The sequence below is a fragment of the Toxotes jaculatrix genome, chromosome 21, assembly GCF_017976425.1.
Source record: "Toxotes jaculatrix isolate fToxJac2 chromosome 21, fToxJac2.pri, whole genome shotgun sequence".
Lineage (NCBI taxonomy): Eukaryota > Metazoa > Chordata > Actinopteri > Toxotidae > Toxotes > Toxotes jaculatrix.
Window position 1 is genome coordinate 13,467,221 of NC_054414.1, and position 20,794 is coordinate 13,488,014.

General features: G+C 37.7%; 1 protein-coding gene across 7 annotated transcripts in view; it reads right to left on the reverse strand.

Annotated features, from left to right (window-relative positions):
* LOC121201435 (calcium-activated potassium channel subunit alpha-1-like) overlaps positions 1-20,794 on the reverse strand; it is a 105,145-nt gene that overhangs the window by 56,245 nt on the left and 28,106 nt on the right. For 6 of the 7 annotated variants that reach the window (XM_041067263.1, XM_041067266.1, XM_041067261.1 and 3 more), the window contains exons 3-18: positions 20,317-20,378; positions 15,457-15,550; positions 15,261-15,372; positions 10,131-10,206; positions 9,401-9,476; positions 9,120-9,290; positions 7,367-7,458; positions 3,525-3,635; positions 3,293-3,398; positions 3,087-3,169; positions 2,421-2,490; positions 2,079-2,234; positions 1,727-1,836; positions 1,211-1,279; positions 613-699; positions 187-263 (exon numbers count right to left, since the gene is read on the reverse strand). In XM_041067263.1, the coding sequence (XP_040923197.1) occupies positions 187-263; positions 613-699; positions 1,211-1,279; positions 1,727-1,836; positions 2,079-2,234; positions 2,421-2,490; positions 3,087-3,169; positions 3,293-3,398; positions 3,525-3,635; positions 7,367-7,458; positions 9,120-9,290; positions 9,401-9,476; positions 10,131-10,206; positions 15,261-15,372; positions 15,457-15,550; positions 20,317-20,378 (1,552 nt within the window). Of the gene's footprint in view, positions 1-186; positions 264-612; positions 700-1,210; positions 1,280-1,726; positions 1,837-2,078; positions 2,235-2,420; positions 2,491-3,086; positions 3,170-3,292; positions 3,399-3,524; positions 3,636-7,189; positions 7,282-7,366; positions 7,459-9,119; positions 9,291-9,400; positions 9,477-10,130; positions 10,207-15,260; positions 15,373-15,456; positions 15,551-20,316; positions 20,379-20,794 lie in introns of all 7 variants that reach the window. The other variant, XM_041067264.1, reaches the window with a different exon arrangement.

Genomic DNA, 20,794 nt, shown 5'->3' on the forward strand with positions numbered 1-20,794 from the left:
GAGTTTCATGAGGTGAATAATTAATGCAGGAGCTAAATGATTTGGACATGTGGCTACGTAGGTCATGTAAATACACCATCACACCGCTACACATATGCTCTCTCAGTGCTGTTTCACTTCAGTCTGTGAAGGAATGTTAATGAAGTCAAACAAACTTAGAGGATGTATTTACATGTAGTCACTTACATTTCTTGCATCCACATTTCTTTATCCTTTTGGGATCAGTTATGTCATCATGGCAGGCTTTACAGTAAAACAACGCCCTACAGAAGAAAAACAAGAATCCCATGTAACAAGACTCTACATGAGTAAGCAGACGATGTCTCAGATCCTGATATAAAGTTTTTACACACATTTTATCTTCCCTATGTCTGCAACAAGTTTTGGAATGTAACTAAGTACATTTATTTAAGTACAGCACTGAGGTCTAAGTACACGTTTGAAGTACTTATTCTTTACTAGATTTTATGCTACATTATATTTACATAATGTATTGTACTTTGTACTTTGTACTTACACACTTATTTGACAGATTAAACTGCCTGACAGAGCTTTCATCAGAGTTTGGACTTTACTTTCAGACACTCTTTAATCTCAGGTCCCATTCGTTACCTCTTTACTTCTTTGGCATCGCTGGCAATGAAGAAGCCCAAGGTCCCCTCCTGCATTTTCACGTGGTTCCCAGGGTTTATCAGGGTGCTGCGAAGATTTATAGACCAAAGATGTCAGAGCGGAAAGTTATATCACAGAATTTGCAAGGCTTTGCACTTATCACTGGCACTGGCACACGCTGGCAGGATTAGTTTTCGCAACTCATTTGGCAGACTAGCCTCTGTTTATTAAATTAAGTTGATGAAAACAGAGAGGAACGACATTTCAAATGGTATAAAATGAGCCTAAGTGCATTTTGTTTAAAAAAAACGCTAAAACAAAACTTCAGCTGTGTTTAAAGAAACCAACTGCCACCTCCTCCAGTAATTAGTCAGGATGTTATCAGAAAGCATTGTGATGTCTGTGAACAAACCAATTTAGACACTAATTTAGCACATTTTGTAAAGCGCCTTGTGTTTGTAGTCAAACAGAGAAGCTGATTCAAAGTAGCTTCATCATTGAAAGCAAATACTGACAGCAAACACACCTGCGCATTAAAGTTTTTGCATCTATGAATTTTAATGACTCCCAGCAATCCACTGTGAGCATATCCACTTACCTGCTTTCCCTTTGATCAGACTTGTACTCTATAGCTATCAGTAGCAGCTTTAGCTTCACATAGCAGAGTCTGTAATAGAGAACAAAATTATAATTAGACCTCATGCATGCTAAACGTTTGTAATTTTCAGAAAATCATCTTAGGTTTGTGTCTTAGCAGCTGTTTTTCCTGTTCCCTTTTTTTTCTTAAGTCAAAATAAATGAAAAAATAAGAGAGCCTTTTCTCAAGTTAACAAAGAGCGTAACGAAATAATCATCACATGATCTTGTGATAAATAAAATGTTATTTTATCTTTATACTCTAAGACCTCCACACTGCTGTTTGCATATCTTCACCCTCCTAGTTATGACTCTTCATTTAAAAAGATGAAGTTACTGAACAGACCAATGCTAAATGCCTCAAAGCTTAAATTTCTTGAATCCAGGAAAAAAAAATGGGTAGAGGAAAGGTTAACAAAGCTGTAAGCCACACAGGACAACCTTTAATTTAACAAAGTCGATGTTTCAGTGTACTTACTCGCAAATTACAGGAAAGGACAAGCCCACAAAGGCACTGGACAGGTACTCAGTGTACATCTCATTAGCTACTCCCTCTAGGTAATACTTCTGCCACGTGTCCTCCTCAATCTATGACAAAGATTGAAAGACAAAAGACACACAAGCTTGTACCATTACAAAAATACTGGAAACAAAATAATTCAGGTTTTTTTTTTTTTTTTTTACAAGTTCATCCCCACCCACTCACCAGATGCTGTATATGGGCCTCATCTGGGATAATCATTATTATGTATTCAGACTATTTTTATGGCCAACTTTACTTCTGAACTTAATCCAGTGAGCACAGATGGATGAATCTTAGCTGTGGCTACCTTGATGAAGGACCTCATGGAGAAAAGGTTGGCCAGCATGGTGGAGAGGCCCTGAGCCAGGCAGCTCTGGGCGATGAAGCCGAGCTTCAGCTCCGCAAGGCAAATGGCATCATCCCCCTCCTTCCAGTTCCAGCTTGGGATGTTCAAAAGGTGGGCCTACGGAAAGAAAAAACACAAAACATAAAGTTATACAGTTGATTTACAGAATTGCAAACTGTAAACACTTATTCAGTTGTTTTTTTTAATCTTTCAAACCTAAATTAAATGCTAAAATAGAGCAAGAACAAACATGCAATTAATGATCCTTGCAGATGATGACGCCAATAAAAATAATATACCAACCTTATTGTGGTACTGCAACATTTGAGTGATTATTCTGATCTTTGGATGGTAGTTCTTGATAGATATAACCCTGACGCAGGACAAAAGGGACAAAATAATCTGAGAACACTTCATTCATAAACATTAAAACACCTCCAACAACTCCCAAAAAAGGCATTTTCAAACGGCACAGTTTACAGTTCAACAGCTGACTTTTAGATTTAAGAAGTTTTAAACCATAAGTTGTCTCTTTTAATGGAGGAAAACTGTTTGCTATAACTGATTCATGTTCTCTCTCTCTTGGCTCTTGATAATTTTCCAAAAGGGAAAGTGAGCACCAGGAGTTTGTTCACGCTGAGAGTCTGTCTGCTTGCTGTGAGAGCCAGCTCCGACACGCTCGCTTACACTCTTGATTTGAGTCCTGGCCAGGATCTGATATCAAACACTGGCATCACTTTCTGAGGTATGAGCATTTGGTAACACTTTATGTATCTCAGCCTATTGTATCTGGATTTACAAACACCTGTCAGAACCCCATGAGAACATGCTGTTGAAGAGTTTATCGAACAGAATTATTTTTGCTAACACGACTGAAAATAATTGGCCACAGAGTTCAAAAACAAACCAAACGAAGAAACTAAAAAACAAGAGAAAGACATAAATCTTGGATAATCTGCTTTTGTTTACCTCATGATGTTAGATGCGTCCTCAGCGTCAGGGTCAGCGCAGTATTTGTTGGCTAAGATCAGACAGGCATCAGCTGATTCAATCTAAAAATAAAACCACATCCAGAAAACACACTGAAATTAACCAAATCAAATCTCTGCAGTGTTATATGTGTATACACTTTAAAGACACCAAAAGAAGGAGAAGAAGTGTTATCTGCCATTTACCTTGACTCTGGCCAGGTCGTGTGGGTTTAGGACAGACCCTTGGTAAAACTCCACCTGGGTGAAGTGGCGCTTGAACAAGGCTTCCAGCTCAAGATTAGGGGAAATACTGACAAGAAAAAGAGAGAAACACTATTCCTAATCTACTGAAGAGATGATTATTTTATCTTGAGCAATTAAATTTGCTGTTTTTTAGGCTCACAAGTTTAAAAAAAGAGGTTTGTTTTGTACTTACTTATGGAGAAAAACAATTTCTACATTGACATCATCCCTGTCCTTGTGTAGGAAGTCTTTTAGAAAGTTGGACACACTCTCAAGTGTTATATGACCACAGACCACGATGTGCCTACAAAACGAGGTGCAGAACAAAGTCAACAACAAAACACACACAAACACAAAACGTTGTTTCATCTTCGTTTTTGTCCTGGAATCAAAAGGTAAATCTGAGATGAGAGGGGGTGCGATGGGGATGAGAGGTAATCAGTACTGATGTATACAGGTGATTGATTTGAGATCTGTGTGGGAAAAATAATTAAAACTATGTTACAGGAGAGATGTTTGATGTTCCTGTCGTGACGAGTGAGGACCGAATGAATAGGTCAGAGAGCACTGTGGATTTCAGCATCAGATTATAAAGGATCAGAGTTTACTTAGATGGAGATTATGAAATCAGCACACGGTGTATTTCCATTTCCACATATCACAGATCCTTTATGTAATGAACCCAGTTTAGACTTATTCCTATTTGTCTTTATTACATCTTTATTTTTAACTATTTAGAAAATAATTTCAGATGTTTACTCAGGTAAACATTTTGTCTGGAGGAGCTGCAATAGCAGGAAATCTGCACTGTACAGCAGTGCTTCTTCATGGCTTTAATCTACAACACATGCATCAGAATCATTGTTATGTTGCACAATTTGTTCTGCTAATTTGCAAAGAAACAGTTAAGAGAATGAAGTAATGACAACAAGTAAAGACATCAAGAAGAAGACAAAGGGAAATAGAAGAATAATGATGCTAATAATTTGATCCAAAGCTAAAATAGACATTAAAAATAATTATGCTTTAATATTTAACTGAGGGCAGTTGAAGGTAAAATTACATAGGGATCAAAATGGCATCCAGAGATTTTCTACATCTCTCAAAACTGTCCACTGTTGGTGAAATGTAGCTACAATATTAGCTGTTAGAACTGTACACAAGCTGGCCATTGGCATCAGCTCCTGCGTCTCATATAAATAAACAAGACTTGATAAATGTTCAATTCATCAAAAATCAGAAAAAAATAGACAAAATAATAAAATATAAAACCTTACAAAAGACGATACACAAAAATGACTTTAAATAGTGAGTTTTCTACAAAACTGAACAAAAGAAGCAAAGATTTGGTTTAAGAACATTTCCCAAACCAAGTCTGACTTCTTCACAACTAAGTGAACGACTGCAGGTAACAAAAGCATGCTACAAAAAGCCGTACTTTGTTTAGAGGCATCCCGATTCTCACTATCTCTAGAAACAGCTGCAGAGATTGAGACACAAGTTCACATGTCACGGACACGTGAATATGTTTAAGAAATTGTTTGTTAGTTTGTATTAGTTTTAAATTTTGGAAAATACACTTATTTGCTTTCTTGCCGTGAAGATCAGTGTCACTCTCATGTCTGTAACATTAAGTGTGGAGCTGGAGCCAGACAGCAATTAGCTTAGCAGAGATAAACAGCTGCCCAAAAACAAATGTAAAAAAATTTCAAGTTGTAGTTTTATGATAAGTTACACACAAAGCCAAGCTAAGAGTCCCCTGGCTCTAGCTCTATATTTAACACTCAGACAAACTGTTCTTTTTGGCAAGAAAGTGAATAAATGTATTTCCCAAAGTGTCAAACTCTTCCTTTAGACTCAAGATTTTATTTAGTCCTGAGGGTGTAGGTCAGACTGAAGATAAAGGCCAGGAATGTTTATAAGCAAAGCGTGGAAAATAGACAAGCATAGCAGAGCAAAGAAAAAAAAAAGTTTTTCCAGCACAGAAAAACTGAAAATTCAGAAGTATCAACATGAAGCAAGCAATGACAAACAGGACTGGATGTATGAGTTTGGTCATTTCTTCGACACTGAACTGGGGTAAGTTTGAGTTTATTATTTTGTCATGGTTTTAGTGCTGTCTACAAGGCTCTTTCTTTTAATATAATTATATCATGTACATTATTTTATTTTGAATTACTCACTGATATGAATATACATGTATACTAATATAAACTATTATTAATTGTTACCCTTTGAGAAAACATATGCACACAAGCTCATTCAATTCTGTGTCCTCGGTGTGTGTTTTGATTCATAAGGAGTTAAATCATAACTGTGTATATTTTTCCTGGATTCTGTTAAATCAGAGATAGAGTAACTACATACAGCACTGATCTGAGTTATTCCTTACATGCACTTTATTTTATGTTATTTATGCAGTTTTTTTTTGATACAGAAATGTAAGTGTAGACAGGTGTGAAGGGAGATTGGTGAAAAAAATAAGACAGTGTGAATGAGTCTGAATACTTGAATTACAAACACAAAATAGACACAGATATATGTTGACAATAAGAAGCCTAAGACTCCACAGAACATGTAGGATTTTCTCTCAGTGGGTCATGGTAAGATAAAGACTGTGATACACTTGGGGTGAGGTGACTGTTCCTGTCCTTTTCATACTAGAATAAATGTTTTTCGTGTGTGTTTATTTAACCAGGATTTTTCTGTGCCCATTAGTTATGTCCTACAGTAACCCCACACTTTACCCTCATGTGGAGAAGAGGTGGCACTTTCTAATTTTAGTCCTTTGCTCTTGGAGCGTATGCACAGCAGCTCACTGGAAAGATCTTGCAAGTTGAGCTTCAATACTGATCAAAATAACCACTGTTATAAATCAGTGCTCCAGGTAGAAAACTGGATGAATAAATAAAACCCCATTTTTGATTCTATTTGTGGTCTACATTTTTTTCTCGCAATAGCCATTCAGTGTATTTACATTCTGTATTTACCTTCCTATTCATTGAGGGACAGAGACTGCCATTCCCACCCTGGGTTTAATTTCTCTGCCAACACGTACTCTACCTACAAAGTGTGTTTGTTTGGTTGCACTGTGAACAGATACACCATGATTGGCTTTTCTCCTGTGCTAGAGAAAGATCATTATTCCATTGGAGCTTCTTATTTATGTCAGTCTTGTTATTTATTTATTTATTTATTTATTTTCCCCCACAGTTTATATCCCAGAGAGAGAATCCAACATGTGTCATCTCTAAGCATGACAGTAGAACATTTATATGACTACACTGCAAAAACATGTCTTATCAGATCATTTTTGTCTTTGCTCTCAAAGTCATATTTACTTAAAACAAATGAAAAAATCTGACAGTTTAAAATTCACTTTTTTTACAAGATGCTGACAATGGTTTCAAATGGCAAAATGTTTGAAACAAATGAATTCTTATTAAAAAAGAGGTCAAAATAATCAAAATGCACTCAGATTTTCTTTCATTTGTTTTACATAAATAAGACTTTCAGCACTTAGTAATAGACAAAAATCACTTGCTGAGATGGGGATTTTTTGCAGTGTGTAAGCAAACATTGATTCGCGATGAGCAGCGATGACAGTTTGCACACATATAAAAGCAGCAGCAATACAATAACACATACAATAGTCTACACATTAATCATGGCCAAGTTCTTCAGTCACAGTGTGACTTTAGTGCTAATTGAGATCATTACATCTCAAATGACAGTTTCATGACGTCTATTTAAGCAAAAAAAAAAATCAGAGTATGTCACCTCTTTACGAGAGGGCCACTTGAGTCACACAAAACCACACCATTAAAAGTTTGCTGTTTTTTCATTTGTTTGACTTACTTTCTGCCTCTGGTTGAGTTATAACTCCCGCCATATTTCTTCCGATTAAGGATGAGAGCAGCAATTTCTGGCACGTAGCGAGCAAACATGGCCTACATGCATGAAAAAGAAAAAGAAAAATGCATGCAGAGAAGGTTCTACTGCGGTGGAGGCAGTAGAGCCTCCTTGAATACTTACTTTCTCCCATTAACCGCACTATAGGAACCACCATATTTCTTGCGGTTTCCTATTAACTCTATGATTTCAGGGACGTAGCTCGCAAACATGGCCTAAGGAGAAGATAGAAGACAGAAGAAGAGACTAAAAAAAAGATAGGCAAAGAAGAGCAGGTCCTCTATTTTTGCTTTAAAGAAATCCGTAAAGTGTGAAAGAGGAACACTAGCGTTAATATTAATATTTATTTGTTAACAGGAAAAAAGAAGAAGAAAATAAGAAGGTTTAAATTTATTCAGATTAGTCATTATCGACTAAATGTAAATATTGAAAAAAAAAGAGAAAATGAAAAAGGAAATTATAAGGTCAATATTTACGGATACTGGAAGAAAAGCAGAGTAAAGGAGAAAAATGACAGCTGATGAGTGGTATGTCAATCTGTGACGGAAAATAAATGATAAGAATCAAGAAAAAGCCTTATGTGCCATGTTTTGCCCAACAAACACACGTCAGGTTGATTTAGATAGCACAGCTGAATGGACGGCAAACATTCACACTATCTGCTGCTTGCAGCAACAACTATTTCCGTGTTGTTTGCTTGTTTATTAACAAAAGGTGTAAGTATCCTGCTTTGGTTCATTTATAGGCTGTTACATCAGAGCTGCAATAACCATAAAGAAAATAAACTGCAAGAAAAAGCTTTAAGGTGTATTGCAAATCCTTTTGCAGTTGATCTGTAATAATAAAACATTATAACATGTTTTATGAGGGGATCTTAAACCCCAAACAGCAGTTTCCCTCTTTAAATCTCTTTAGGTTGGAAAAAAATCTCCTTTACTCTAAACTGTCTGACAGTATCATATATATATACTGTTTATCATGCTGTATGATGGTTACTATGAGTGATTTCTCCTACAATCAAAGTTCCTGGAGTTTGACTTAGTGCTGACTATTTAAAGCCTCTTTGCTGTTCTTTTGCCTTAAGTTATTCATTGGAGTCTGAAATTTTATAGATTACAAATTTATTTTGATCATCAAAAAGACTGTGAATGACATTCTTGCTTTCCAAAGAGATATAAAACAAAATGTCACTTTTATCTTCAGCTCTTTTACCATATTATAATATGTCACCATGTTGTTTAATCCACCTCTGAATAATACTTTATGATCCGGATAACAGTGTCCTCTAAATGATCTTTGGCTACTTTCTTTATCAGGTAACTTGGGTCTGTGGAAAATCCCGGAAAGGATGTTTTCCGTGAGCGGAATTTATTTCATAATCATCTTATCATTCTATAAAATGTTTATTCCTCAAAATGCCTTTAAATATCAGTGCAGAAAGTGAGATGCATTAATGTTGCTAAGTCCATAAAACCGGGCTATAATAAATCATCCTTGTATCACTGTGTTTGTTGGAATAGAGGGAGGGGAGGCAGGAGGGTGGAGCCACCTGAAACCGCAGTACTTTATAGTTAATAACAGGTGCAAAAACTCTCAGATCTTCTACATGTCATTTGAAATGAATATGTAACAAAACAAATCTTCAGCATTGTACCTGAATAAATGCTGCATTGTTGTGGACAACTCATACAGTACATGACATGCAACATTCTCTGGTGAAGTGGTGAGCCACAAAAACACCTCAGTGTAAACAACAGGTGAAGGGTGTCCTGAGTTGAGTTGACAGCGTCCCAGCGTTTGTTAACACCTGGCAGAGTGTGATGATTGGTTGCATGGAGGATTTAAAGCAGGAATAAGTAATGAGAGGGATTTTTACCAAACCACCAAGGATGAAGAAGACCATAAACAGGCGGCCCAGAGTGGTTTTTGCATAAACGTCTCCATAGCCAACCGTGGACATAGTAACCATGAGTAAGTAGACACATTCCCAGTAGGAAAGTGCCTGGGAATTTTGGAAGTTTTCCCAAGGATCCCCTGAGTTTTCCACCTGGAACAGAGATTGAGATTTATACAGCCACAAAAACAGGCAAGTACAGTACATACTATCACTGAGCAACTATTTGCCATCATCATCAGCATGGGTTCACATTAACTTACCAAATGAATGAAGCCTGCTGCAGTGAGCCATGTGCTTATGAAGATTGAGCACAGGTTCACCAGCTTTATAGAGTTGCTTTAAAAAAAAAAAGAAGAGGAAGAAAAACCAGACAACAATGTGTGAGTTATTAGTCACTGCATTAATATCAGAAAAATACACAGTCCAAGATGTCAAAACAAGATTCAACAGAAACACAGTAACATGCAACACAAAACAGTGAAGTCCCTTAAAACTGCTGCATCTACTTTGATTGACATTTGTTTCTTATTTTTATAGTTCATGCTTTGCTTGTATTGGTGTGGTTAGTCATAAAAAGACGTAGTAACATGTCGTTCTATTTAAACATGCACTTTCACAAAATTTGCAGCACTTGAATTTCCACCATTAATCTTTCTCATTACATGACAAAAGATAACACATGCATTTTGTGAGCAAAGGTTTTCTTCCCTATGAATGTAATATGTGTGAGGTTCTTTAAATATTACAGTTTAAGTCTTATTGTGGAACATGTTCTGACTTTACCTTCATCTGAGTGAACAAGCGGGGAGATTATTCTAAAGCATTTTGTTGAGCTATAAGCTTTTCCTGACATGACATCTGCGTAAAAAGATTTAATTCTAAGCAGCGAGGAGACAAACTTCTGTTTGACAAGGGTTGCTCCACATGCACTATTTCACATTACAAACAGCCACACTGACAAAAACAGAGATAAAATATCTAAACACTTACCTTGTCTTTAGTATATTCAAAAACTGTAAAATTTCTGAGAACTGTATCAACCTTAAGGCCCTTAAAAACCTCAAGCCTGTGAGAAAAAAAAAACATCATAAAGAAATTACCACACATGATCAATAAAAATTCATACATCAACAGCATTCGACTGTGGTTTTGACGAGAACACCGTACCTTTCATACTTTCATCCATATTAATCAGCTTCATCGGATTCATATTGATGAAAAAAAAAATAAACGCCAACTGATCAAGCGGTACTAAGCACTTACTGTGTCATAAAAGGGACATTTTGGAATATGTGGGGAAAAAAAGAAAAAGAAAAAAAGCTTTACATCCCATGTATCTCTTCATCAACTCATAACACTCTGTTTTAATCTCAGGAACCTCGCAATGCACCGGCATCTACCTGATACAAGTTCCATTCCTGCTGGATAAAACTCTGAACGCGGAAGAGATGAAGACCTGGATTAGAGTAAATACAGGTGGACGCTGTCACACCAAATTGAACGAGTAAACAGACGTGACGTCAAATCCTAAATTTGAGAGTATTTATTGGAAGAGAAAAAAAATGGAGCCTGCTGCCAAGAGTTCAAGGACAGCATAACACAGACAAAATCAGCCTTGACAGTACGAGCCTGAGCTCCTGTACATGATTATTAACTAACTATATCACACCATCATTTAAGATACGTATATGTTTATTCACAGCCTGATTATAACCAGTTTCTGCCACTTCTGTCCAAACAGCTCAGACAATCAAAACATAAATCATCATCGCCTACAAAAGCATCAGACGAAGCAAAATAACACATATTTTGTTGTTCGTGCTTCATCATTTGGATGCATTGCAGTAAACTACCTGCTAAAAGGAAACTCCCACCTGAGTTTAAAACCCAAATGATTCATAGATCCAGCTCATTCTACAAAAAAAAGAAAGAAAAAAAAAGCAGTATCCACTGCAGTGTCGGCGCTGCATAAACAATTAAAAGCCACCTCAGCCAAGTAAGAGCGATGAAGTCAAATCCATCTCCACATGCATTAGTCGGGCAGACAAATTTCCATGCTGGAATAGATTTGTGTGAATGCCAAATGACACAAATCAAAGATGTTACAGGCACTCATTCAGCTTAAATATATATATATATTAATAAATAATCTTTTATAAAATGACGTGGACTGCGGTGTGCCTCGCCAAAGCTCATTTTTCATTTCAAGTGAACATTTGCCAGATGGGGAGCATAATACAGAGCAAATCCTGAATCTGAACCTGCTCCAGCTGACACACACAGACAGTCCAAAGAATTCTGGACATGCCAGCATTCAGCTTTAGTGGAGATTTCCCTCGTTTTCACGTTCCTGCAGGTCTTACCCCAGTAGGAGATTACATGGAAGCATGCACCGAAGCTGTAGCAGAAGCTGTCCTGGTCCTCTTTGTCGCCGACCGGCCCGTGGCCCATCCTGACCCTGTAGCCCTTCTGGAAGAGCTCCCCGGTCGATTTCTTGCGCCTTCTTGTATTTGACACTGTCTGAGAGTGTGTGCCTCCATCAGGCCCCCTGTACACTAACATCTTGGTGGGAATCATGACTGGAAATCACTTGCAAAACCTTCCAATGTTTCACTATTCTGCATCCACCTTGTCACATCTCGTGTAGAAAAACTGTGATACTCCTCCAAAAACAAACCAAAAAAAAGGCAAAAACCAATCAGGTGCTTTCATGATATTTGCACCCAACAGGTTGGCAGCATCAGAAATAGCTCTCAGACCTTCATGGTATCCTCATGGCGATCAGGCGCGTTCAGCTTAAAGCAAACCCTTTTCCCATCAGGATATTAGAGTGTAAGCTCCTTTAGGATTCATCCAGGGAAAGGAAGAGGCCAGACAGCGAGTTTGTCCATCAGCTGGCTTCACAATGTAACCCACATCTCATCCCTATAACCCCGCTATTGCTCTTGGCAAAGCAAATTTCACTCTCTAATCTTAGACAAGAAAAAAAAACAGTGTGTATCTTCGTCTCACGTTTATTGCAGAATACAAGTCATGTGAACGACCAGCAAGGCTGTGTATGGAAAAATGAAAAGCTTTGGCAATCATTGTGTTTTTCTGTGGATTTAGTGATTCTACAATAATCCTTAAATTAATCACAGCTGATGTAATAACTGCTATTGTAGTTGACGTTAAAAGGAAATGCGCAGCATGAAAAATGTCACTGCAAAGAGAAAAAAAATGCAGCAGCTGACTGAGCTTAAGTCTACAAAGCCCATGCCGTCTGAAAAGTGAATTACAATTTAAGATATGTGTCACTTCTGTTGTCAGCAAAACCCAAAGGTTTCAATTTAAAATGAAACACTGTCAACTATTTCCTGTCAAATGTCTGCAGACCGTTGGAAGTGAATCCAAGTAAGTGTTTCAATTGAATATTTTTATTTTATATTCAATATTTCTTTGCTTCACTTTTAAGGAAATGTCAGAAATCAACAACTGTCTCCAAACTCAACTCAGCACACTAAACACAAGTAACTGTCTCAGAGATTACATCACTCATTTCAGTAAAATTCCCACAAAATTATAGACCTCAATTAAACCTTAATAAAACAAACACAATTCTATTAACCACCCTGCGACCCTCACACCTTTGGGTGTCCTGACACCCAAGTTAGGAACCAGTACTTCAGAGGATTTGCTTTTGAGGACATCTTGTTTCCGTGTACAGTTTAATACTAAAAGCCTCTTTCTGTTTTACTCTGGAGGAAAAAGCTGCAACATGTGCTCGCTGCCAACACATGAACATCTTATCTGGAAGAGTAATGCTCTGTTTGTCTCACAATATTTGATGGAGATGCACTGGATTATTTTCAGTGTCAGAGATAAATGCGCTGCTTAGGTGGCTGCTTGTATTTCACACCTGCAGCAGGTCAGAATTAGAACTAAATTCAGGCGTTGCAATAAAAACTGTTGTGGTGTTGATTAGTCGCTGTGTGTGTGTTTCTGCATGAAGACATTTTCAAAACAACATCCAAAATGTGTGTCCTGCTCACACCTGCACGCTTTGTCATGCATCAGTGAGAGTGTTAAGTTTGATAGAATATCAGCACACACTGTGTGTGTATTTGTGTCAAAATGTTCAGACAGGAGGACTGGCAGATTGGCAGATTTGGCCGATTGGCCGGGTGCCCTGTGAAATATGGAGTGTTGATCAGAGGAGGGAGTTCAACAGCTGCGAGCAGACGCTTCTGAGCTTGTTATGACCTCATCACCTGTTTAACCTCAGTTTAACTAACCATTAAAATCAGTCGCTAATCCATCACCACCAACTGGTGACCATACTGACTGAGATTATGTCTGTCAGAGAAGATGCTCCACAGGAATTTGCTCTAAAAACCACAGAAAGTCTCTGAATACATTTTTTTTTTTACCTTTGATGTTTTATTTCAATAACTCTGTAATTACTCTGTAAGTTTGGACACAAAGGGATCTTTTTATCTTTTTCACAAAATACATTCTGTACCTGTCCCTGGAAGTCATCAGAGTGCAACAGTGGTCCAACATGAACAATGTCCGGACCCTGAAACTGAAGCAGCTAAATGGAATTCAGCCGTTACTAATTTTATTACAAAAACCTGTCGTAGTACACAATTCATTTTAATATGAAAATGATTTAAACCAATATTCAGTCAATCTATGTGCATGAAAACCTGTATATGTGCTGTGCTCTTTCAGTATCAGGTGTGCGACAGGAAGCGTAATGTGTTTTCTGTGATATACAGCAAGAAGAAGAAGAACTCCCCAGTTAAAACGAGCAGTGAGAGCCAAGCATGACTGAGCAGATAACAAAAAGAGCAACACATACACCTACACAAACACCAACACCAACAACAGAACGGTAAAAGTAACAACAGAATCACATTACTGCAAGAGCAAGAGCAAGAAAATATTAAACAAACCCAGATGTGGTGAGATGGAGATGAAGTTGAAAATAAATGACTCATTTTTAAAACAGCCACTCAAAACAACCATGGAAACGAAATGACCAAGGAGCAAGAATAATAAATGAAAATGCAACTAAAGATAAAGTGATATGATGTTAAACAAATACTCAGACTAACTCAAATACCAGCTATGCTCTCGCATGTCCACTAGATGGCACCAGCAACCACCACGTCCTTCTGCTTTCATTTTTTTTTTTTCACACCACAAGTCATGCAACTGTAGTTATCAAGCTGTCATACTGACTCTAAAGTAGAGGGTGTTCATTGCTGAAAGAGGTTTGTTCCTCAGCTGACAGGAGAAGAAAAAGCAGCTATAAAAACGTGTAATGCAGCAAAGAAAAAAATGATCCCCTTTAATCCTCTAATTCCCCACAGACCTCTCCGAGTGATGAGCTTCACACATTTAGCAGATTGACTTCTATTCTAGCGCTCAAGCTCCCAACAAAGCCTATTACCTTTTTTTTTTATCCATTTGTGTAGTTTTCAATCAGAGCGTGATTTCATTTGAGTGTTACTGCAGGTGTGCTGGAGTGCCCCCTAGAGAGGTGAAGGGCATATGAAAGACATCTGCAGCACAATGTCCACTGCTCACAACACATGGCCTAAGACACGAAAGTCCACCGGAAAATACATTTCCATTTAAACCAGCTTTTAAAAATGCCAGTTTAACAGGCACGCCCTTGGCAGTCATACAATATTTGATAGTGCTGTCATGCAAACGAGCATCAGTTTGAGGAGTAAAGCTCATAAAGATTTTGAGTCACCATGCTTCAGTTTCAGTTTTCATGCTGTGCTGTAGCAGAGATTTTAATCTCCTCAGTAACAGTGAGCATCATTCGAACTTTTCATGCATGACATGCAAGGTCCCAACATAAACTTCATTTCATGACAGCATTATCAAACTTATATGGCTAATATATTAGGTGTGCCCACGTAAACGACCGCAAAATACCAACAAGTTCCCTTTTTGAAGCTTCAGTGACGTGCTGAGATTATCTGGCGAGTTCACCGACAACACTTACACACAGTAAATCCACTGGGTGGCACCAGAGGCTGCTGGGAAATACAAACTCAAGGGATCCACTGTAAAATGCTTGGTCCACTAATCGACCTGTGTGAGCAATGTGAGCATCCTTACCGAGCCAGCTCCTGTTCAGGTACACCGACACAAACACGGGAGGAACCGTGAAGAAGTCCACCACTGAGTTCACCTCCAGCCAAAACCACAGCTTGTCATTGGCAGCAATAAACTGTACAAATTAAGGATTGAAGATGAGATTGGTAGAATTCAGTTTCAGATAGGAGTGCACATCGACAACTTCAGCTTTACTTACACGGAGGCCGAAGTAGAGCAGGAAAAACACGTTGAATGCCATGTCAATCTGCAACGTGAAGTCTTTGTAGAAGTTCTGACAGGACTCGATAGGACTATTAGACAGAGACAGAAACAAAGTATGTTAATGTCCAAGGGCAAGAACTGACAGTAGGAGTGAAGAAAGGTTTGGTAAAAATGGATATAAAACAACAGTATTTCACGCACAATAAAGCGTAAAAGATGCATTCTTCTTTTCCTGAAAATGCATTTTTAAGATTCCCAAAAGAAGAGGAACAGAAGTATTAAATAAAGTGCAATAGTTGATATTTTCCAATGTTTTTTTCTGTTGAGAAACAACATGCATTTATTGTCCCACAAGCAATAACTTGTCGAGATACCTGATTAACCCTTAAATAACTGCAAAACAGTCTGCTGTATTCCGAAGTGCAGAATTACATAATGAAAAAGATGCTGTTTTCCTTCAAGGCCTGCATTTCCCATCTCATAGACAACATTTCACTTAAATATTAACATGATGGAAATGCAGAGCCAAAGCAGTAGTTTAAGGGTTAAATGCATGCAGGGTTCACGTCCTCTTTAATGAAATCAGGCAGCCAAAGCAAATGCTAGCAATGTAGTGAAGTCTCACCCTCAAAAAGCTTGTATCTGGCAGTAAGAATTCAAATAAAGAGAAATAATTAACCATGTAAATGTGAGTGTAATAGGTTAGTATGAAAGTCATGACCTGGAAGGAAAAAAAAAAAAATCTCCTCTCAAAATATAGTTCACACCTGAAATGAAAACATAGGTTTACTGTACATTCAAAACTCATCAAAGTGCTGCAGAAAACAGTTAGTTATGTTAGTGTAAGCTGTGATGTGAAATATTATGTTGTATTAATAAATCATCTGCACGAATAAAAACACAACACACGATCTTCATGATGGAAACAGTGATTGGTTAATTGCGTTAGTGCTGAAACAATTAGTGGATTCATCAATTAGTTGTTTGACATAAAATGAAAGTGCAGCAATTTCGACGTTTGATTAATTGTTTATGCTGTTTATTAAACTAAAACATTTGGTTCAATATAATGTGAGAATCTACTGTTTTTCTTCTGGTTTTGTCACTACAGGATTTTTGGAATTTGTGATTTTGTTTTACTGTTTTTTGATCTATTTAAAAAAAAGTGAATTAATTAAACAAATAAATAAATAATCTAAAGATGAACTGATAATGAAAATATTCCTTATTTTCAGCCCTAAAACAGTGGTTCCTTTGCAAGGGGTCAGGACTGTGGATGGAAAACATCCTCATTAACTGGATAGGAAAGAAGACATAAAAAATATTTCTCACACAAATTATTTTTTCATCATTTGTGTTGCTGGACTACATTTTGACTTAACTATAATGTTAGCTTTTTTTTTCCCTTGTGAATAACTGGATCATTTGACCTTTTCCGTGAGATAATAAGGTCACAAGTTAAAAAGGTTTGGGACCCACTGCTGTAAAGCTTAGCTTATTGTAAATCATGCAGATTTTTATTCCTTATGTACAGTCCCTACTTCTCTGCAGCATGTTAGCGCCAGCAACGTCACTGTCACATAGTTTGTTTTCATGCTTCTGTGTTAGTTCTCTACCTGCAGGATCTCTACACTCACATTCACAAGCTTCACTAATGCACACCACACCACTCAGCAGTTACAATCTCCCCCGTGCTGTTTAATACCACTCGGATTAAAGCAAATTGCTTTTGTTATGTAAAAAAAAAAAAAAAAAAAATCTAATATACTGCCTTTGATAAAATACTGTCCTCATGAAGTTCATAAGGTGACATTAAAATACCTCGGGGATTATTTTGAAGCGATCTGATGCACAGCACACTCGGCTGATCTTCTGGCTGATGGTCAAGAGGTCGGTGCTGTGATGAGGCACACAGCTTCACACAACCATCACATCTCATCCTGAGTATAATCAAGGCAGTATTTATATAAGACCTCACCAGCAGGCGGTATATTACTCCAGCAAGGCTGCATTATTTTAACCTTGAAGTGTAAACTGGACTTGCTGTTCTACTGCATCTGGATGTATCGAAAGATAATCAACTTTCTACAAAAAGTGGTCCGATAATGGGTTTTTGAGCTTTATAACAACAAGCTCTGGAGTGTATCTGTTCCCCGGTGAACACACTGAGCAGAAGTTCCCTTCATTAAATTGTTAAATTCAGCTTTTTTGCATCTATGTTGTTTTGTTTTTCTCAAAATAAACAACAACAAAAAAATCAAACCAATCTTCTTTTTGGCACCTCTAAAAATAGTCCTTCCATGTTCTGGATAGTTGTGCCCTCATTCAAGGTAATGACACGTCAGCCCAGCAAATCCCTGTCATAGCAGGGTGACAGACCATATCGCAGAGGCAGACCTGCAGCACTAAATAATTCCAGTACACCTTGTTTGCTACAGGTCTAAGGCTGTTATGGATCATAAACCCTCCATGTCCACAGTCCACAGTAGCTGAATCCACTTCGGATGAAAAATCACTTTAACTGGGTATGGTACAGAACTCTGTATAACATGAGTTCATGCTCTTAGTATTTTTGATACCTTAATTTGAGGAATATTATATCAACAAAAGAGTTCTACAGAGTTTTGAAGCCTCTTATAGCTCATGGCTTTCTCTACAAACTCACTATAACATTATGACTTAAGCTCAGTGCTTTTTGAAACCATTTCCAGATACAGCAGACACATGTTTACAGTTAAAAAAAAGGTTCTTTTAAATTCAATGTGAGCTCCCTGCCCAGCAGTAAAAGGCAGACACACATAGTTAGTGGTTGCTAGTGAAGGAAGTGTAGCATCTGGGTGGGAAACACAGCTAAAAGTAGTGTGAATATTAGACTTACATTCACCAGATGGACAGAAACGTGACTCTGAATGAATGATAATGTTGTTCTCCTTCATGCGGCATGTGTAAACAGGCAACTGTTTGCCTACATGTAAGCCATGCCAGTTTTATAAGGTGATAACAGGTCAATGTTTTCTTCACAGATTGCTGTGCTGCCCCCAAGTGGCAAAAGTCATTTAATGTTGGTTTAAACTGGGTAATTTGAGAATTTTGACCAAGATACCTGTTGAATGGGAAATTCCACAATGTAATAATTATTTTCTCATTGATTTGTCATGAAGAAACTATGTATGACACTATCCGCGATAAGTTAACTTTAAGACAAAACTTTAAGAAGCGCAAGATCTACTTTAACACTGATGAAACAAAGAACAGTGTGGCACTCTTCACGTTCATCTTGACTTACAAATTATATGGAACTACATGAAAGCATGGGGTGTAAAGTAAAACACAACTAAAGCAAATGTAAGTGGGTCTGCTGTGTTGGTGTCTTTCTCTGTGTCGCCTCCAGCCAGGTCAGCCTGTCCATCATATAACAGCCTCCCCAGCCCCACAGGACTAATTACAGGAAGGGCTGTATCTGTTACACTCTGCTGCCACTTAGAAGCATGCAAGAGAGCAGCTAACTGGCTGCTCTTTGGCTTTAAGTACTGGGCTTGTTGGGTTGACAGGTAATGAAAAAATACTGTCTGAATAATAAAAAGACCTGGAAAAGGCTGAATGAAAACTGGGACAAAGAGCTTGTGGGACGGATATGAAAATAAGTCACTGAACAGGTGCTGCAGCATCATTACTCATTGTGTATTTAACAATGCTCGTTCTTATGCGTGAAAAGGTTAAAGAGACAGGTCAAAGGTCATCCTTCATCAGGTGAAAAGGTATCGGGCGCTGCTACAAGCAAGTTCTGAGAACAGGAGGCCACAGATGGCATTGGTAAGGATGTAACTCTACCTGAGCTTATCCAGATAATGAAATGAGATCATGCTCACAAACCACATCAGAGCAAGCCAAGACCTCAGCTGTATGCGGTCTTATGAAATAACAAATGCTTGCCTCCAGGACCATGAGCCAGATTACATGAGTTTACAGCCCATTTTCTCATCTCTGCTTTAACATTACTCCCAGCGGGGACTCCGTTTGGGCTTGATAAAAGCTTTTATCCTGGTGTATTTTGCCCTACATCTTAATGGCACATCCTGTCCAAACACCACCAGGCTGCAGTAACAGTACACTGTCGCACATGGAGCTAAAAGGGTCTTCCGCTTCCTCTAGTTTGATGAGTGATGGTGATTGTTTTGTGCAGGAACCTTGGTCTTTCCTGCCTGTTTGAGAGTCTGATCCTTTCATTACAGAGATTAAGCAAATTTCATCTGTGAGTAAGCCCAGAGCAGTTTACCTGGAAAGGGATTGGATAAAAACAGCCAGCATGTTAGTGTTTTCAAATAGCATATATACTGCAGTGTACAGAGCACAAAGCACTCAATGTTATTAAGGCACAGCTATGGTGTATAGACTAAATGAGGATTTATGAAAGTGTACTGTAGGCTGACTGAATGGCAGAGGTTTTTGAGGCTAATCTAACTCATAAATGTCTGAAATATATGCAGTTTTTAAATGAATCATTATAATCTGAAAAAGAAAACGTTATTTTATTAGGGATTTTGACTGCAATAAGGCTTTTTAATAAAGCTACTGTAAGTTTTGAGCAAAAGGACTCAGAAGACAAGGACAGCAGGGTTTGAGACATTTCTCATTTTCATCCATCCATCTTCAAACCTGTTGTGGATGGTTCCGTTGTTATGAGGCTACATTCCTGTGATGGCAGTGTTAAAAATTTACACAGCCACATTTCAAGCTTGAGAGCCACGCAGGATAAAACAGGGTTAATCGTGATCTATAAGCCAGAGTAGCATCAGTAGTGAAATATAATTATTTGATTATTATTTGAGTTAAAAAAAAATAAACAAATACTTACTCAGAGGAATCTATGAAGTATATTACAAGGGCTCCAATGCTGAGAGCAAATACAAGAACCACCTGTGAAAAAGAAAAAAAAGGACAATTTTACTACATTTTATTTGATACTTCAAAAACTGGTGAGAGCTGGACAGTAGATGTTCACTCCTCAGATGCTCTGCACTCTGTCCTAATATTCGAAACTATTTGTGGGATGTGGAGGAGTTTACAGGAACAAATTTTCAAAACCAAGTCAATGTGCTTTACAGAACATAAAATAAGAAAATGGATCAAGGTGAAATAATGTAAAATGTTTGCAGATGACATTACAAGCAATAATTCAATAACTGCACAGAGAAACACAGAATGACAAATAAAAAAAAAGATTCTTTGAAACGATTAGCCAACTAATCCATTAGTCAGTTGGCAGATAATTTATGCAACTATTTTGATAATCCAATAATCCTTTTCCTTTTGAAGTAAAACCTCCAGTTCTA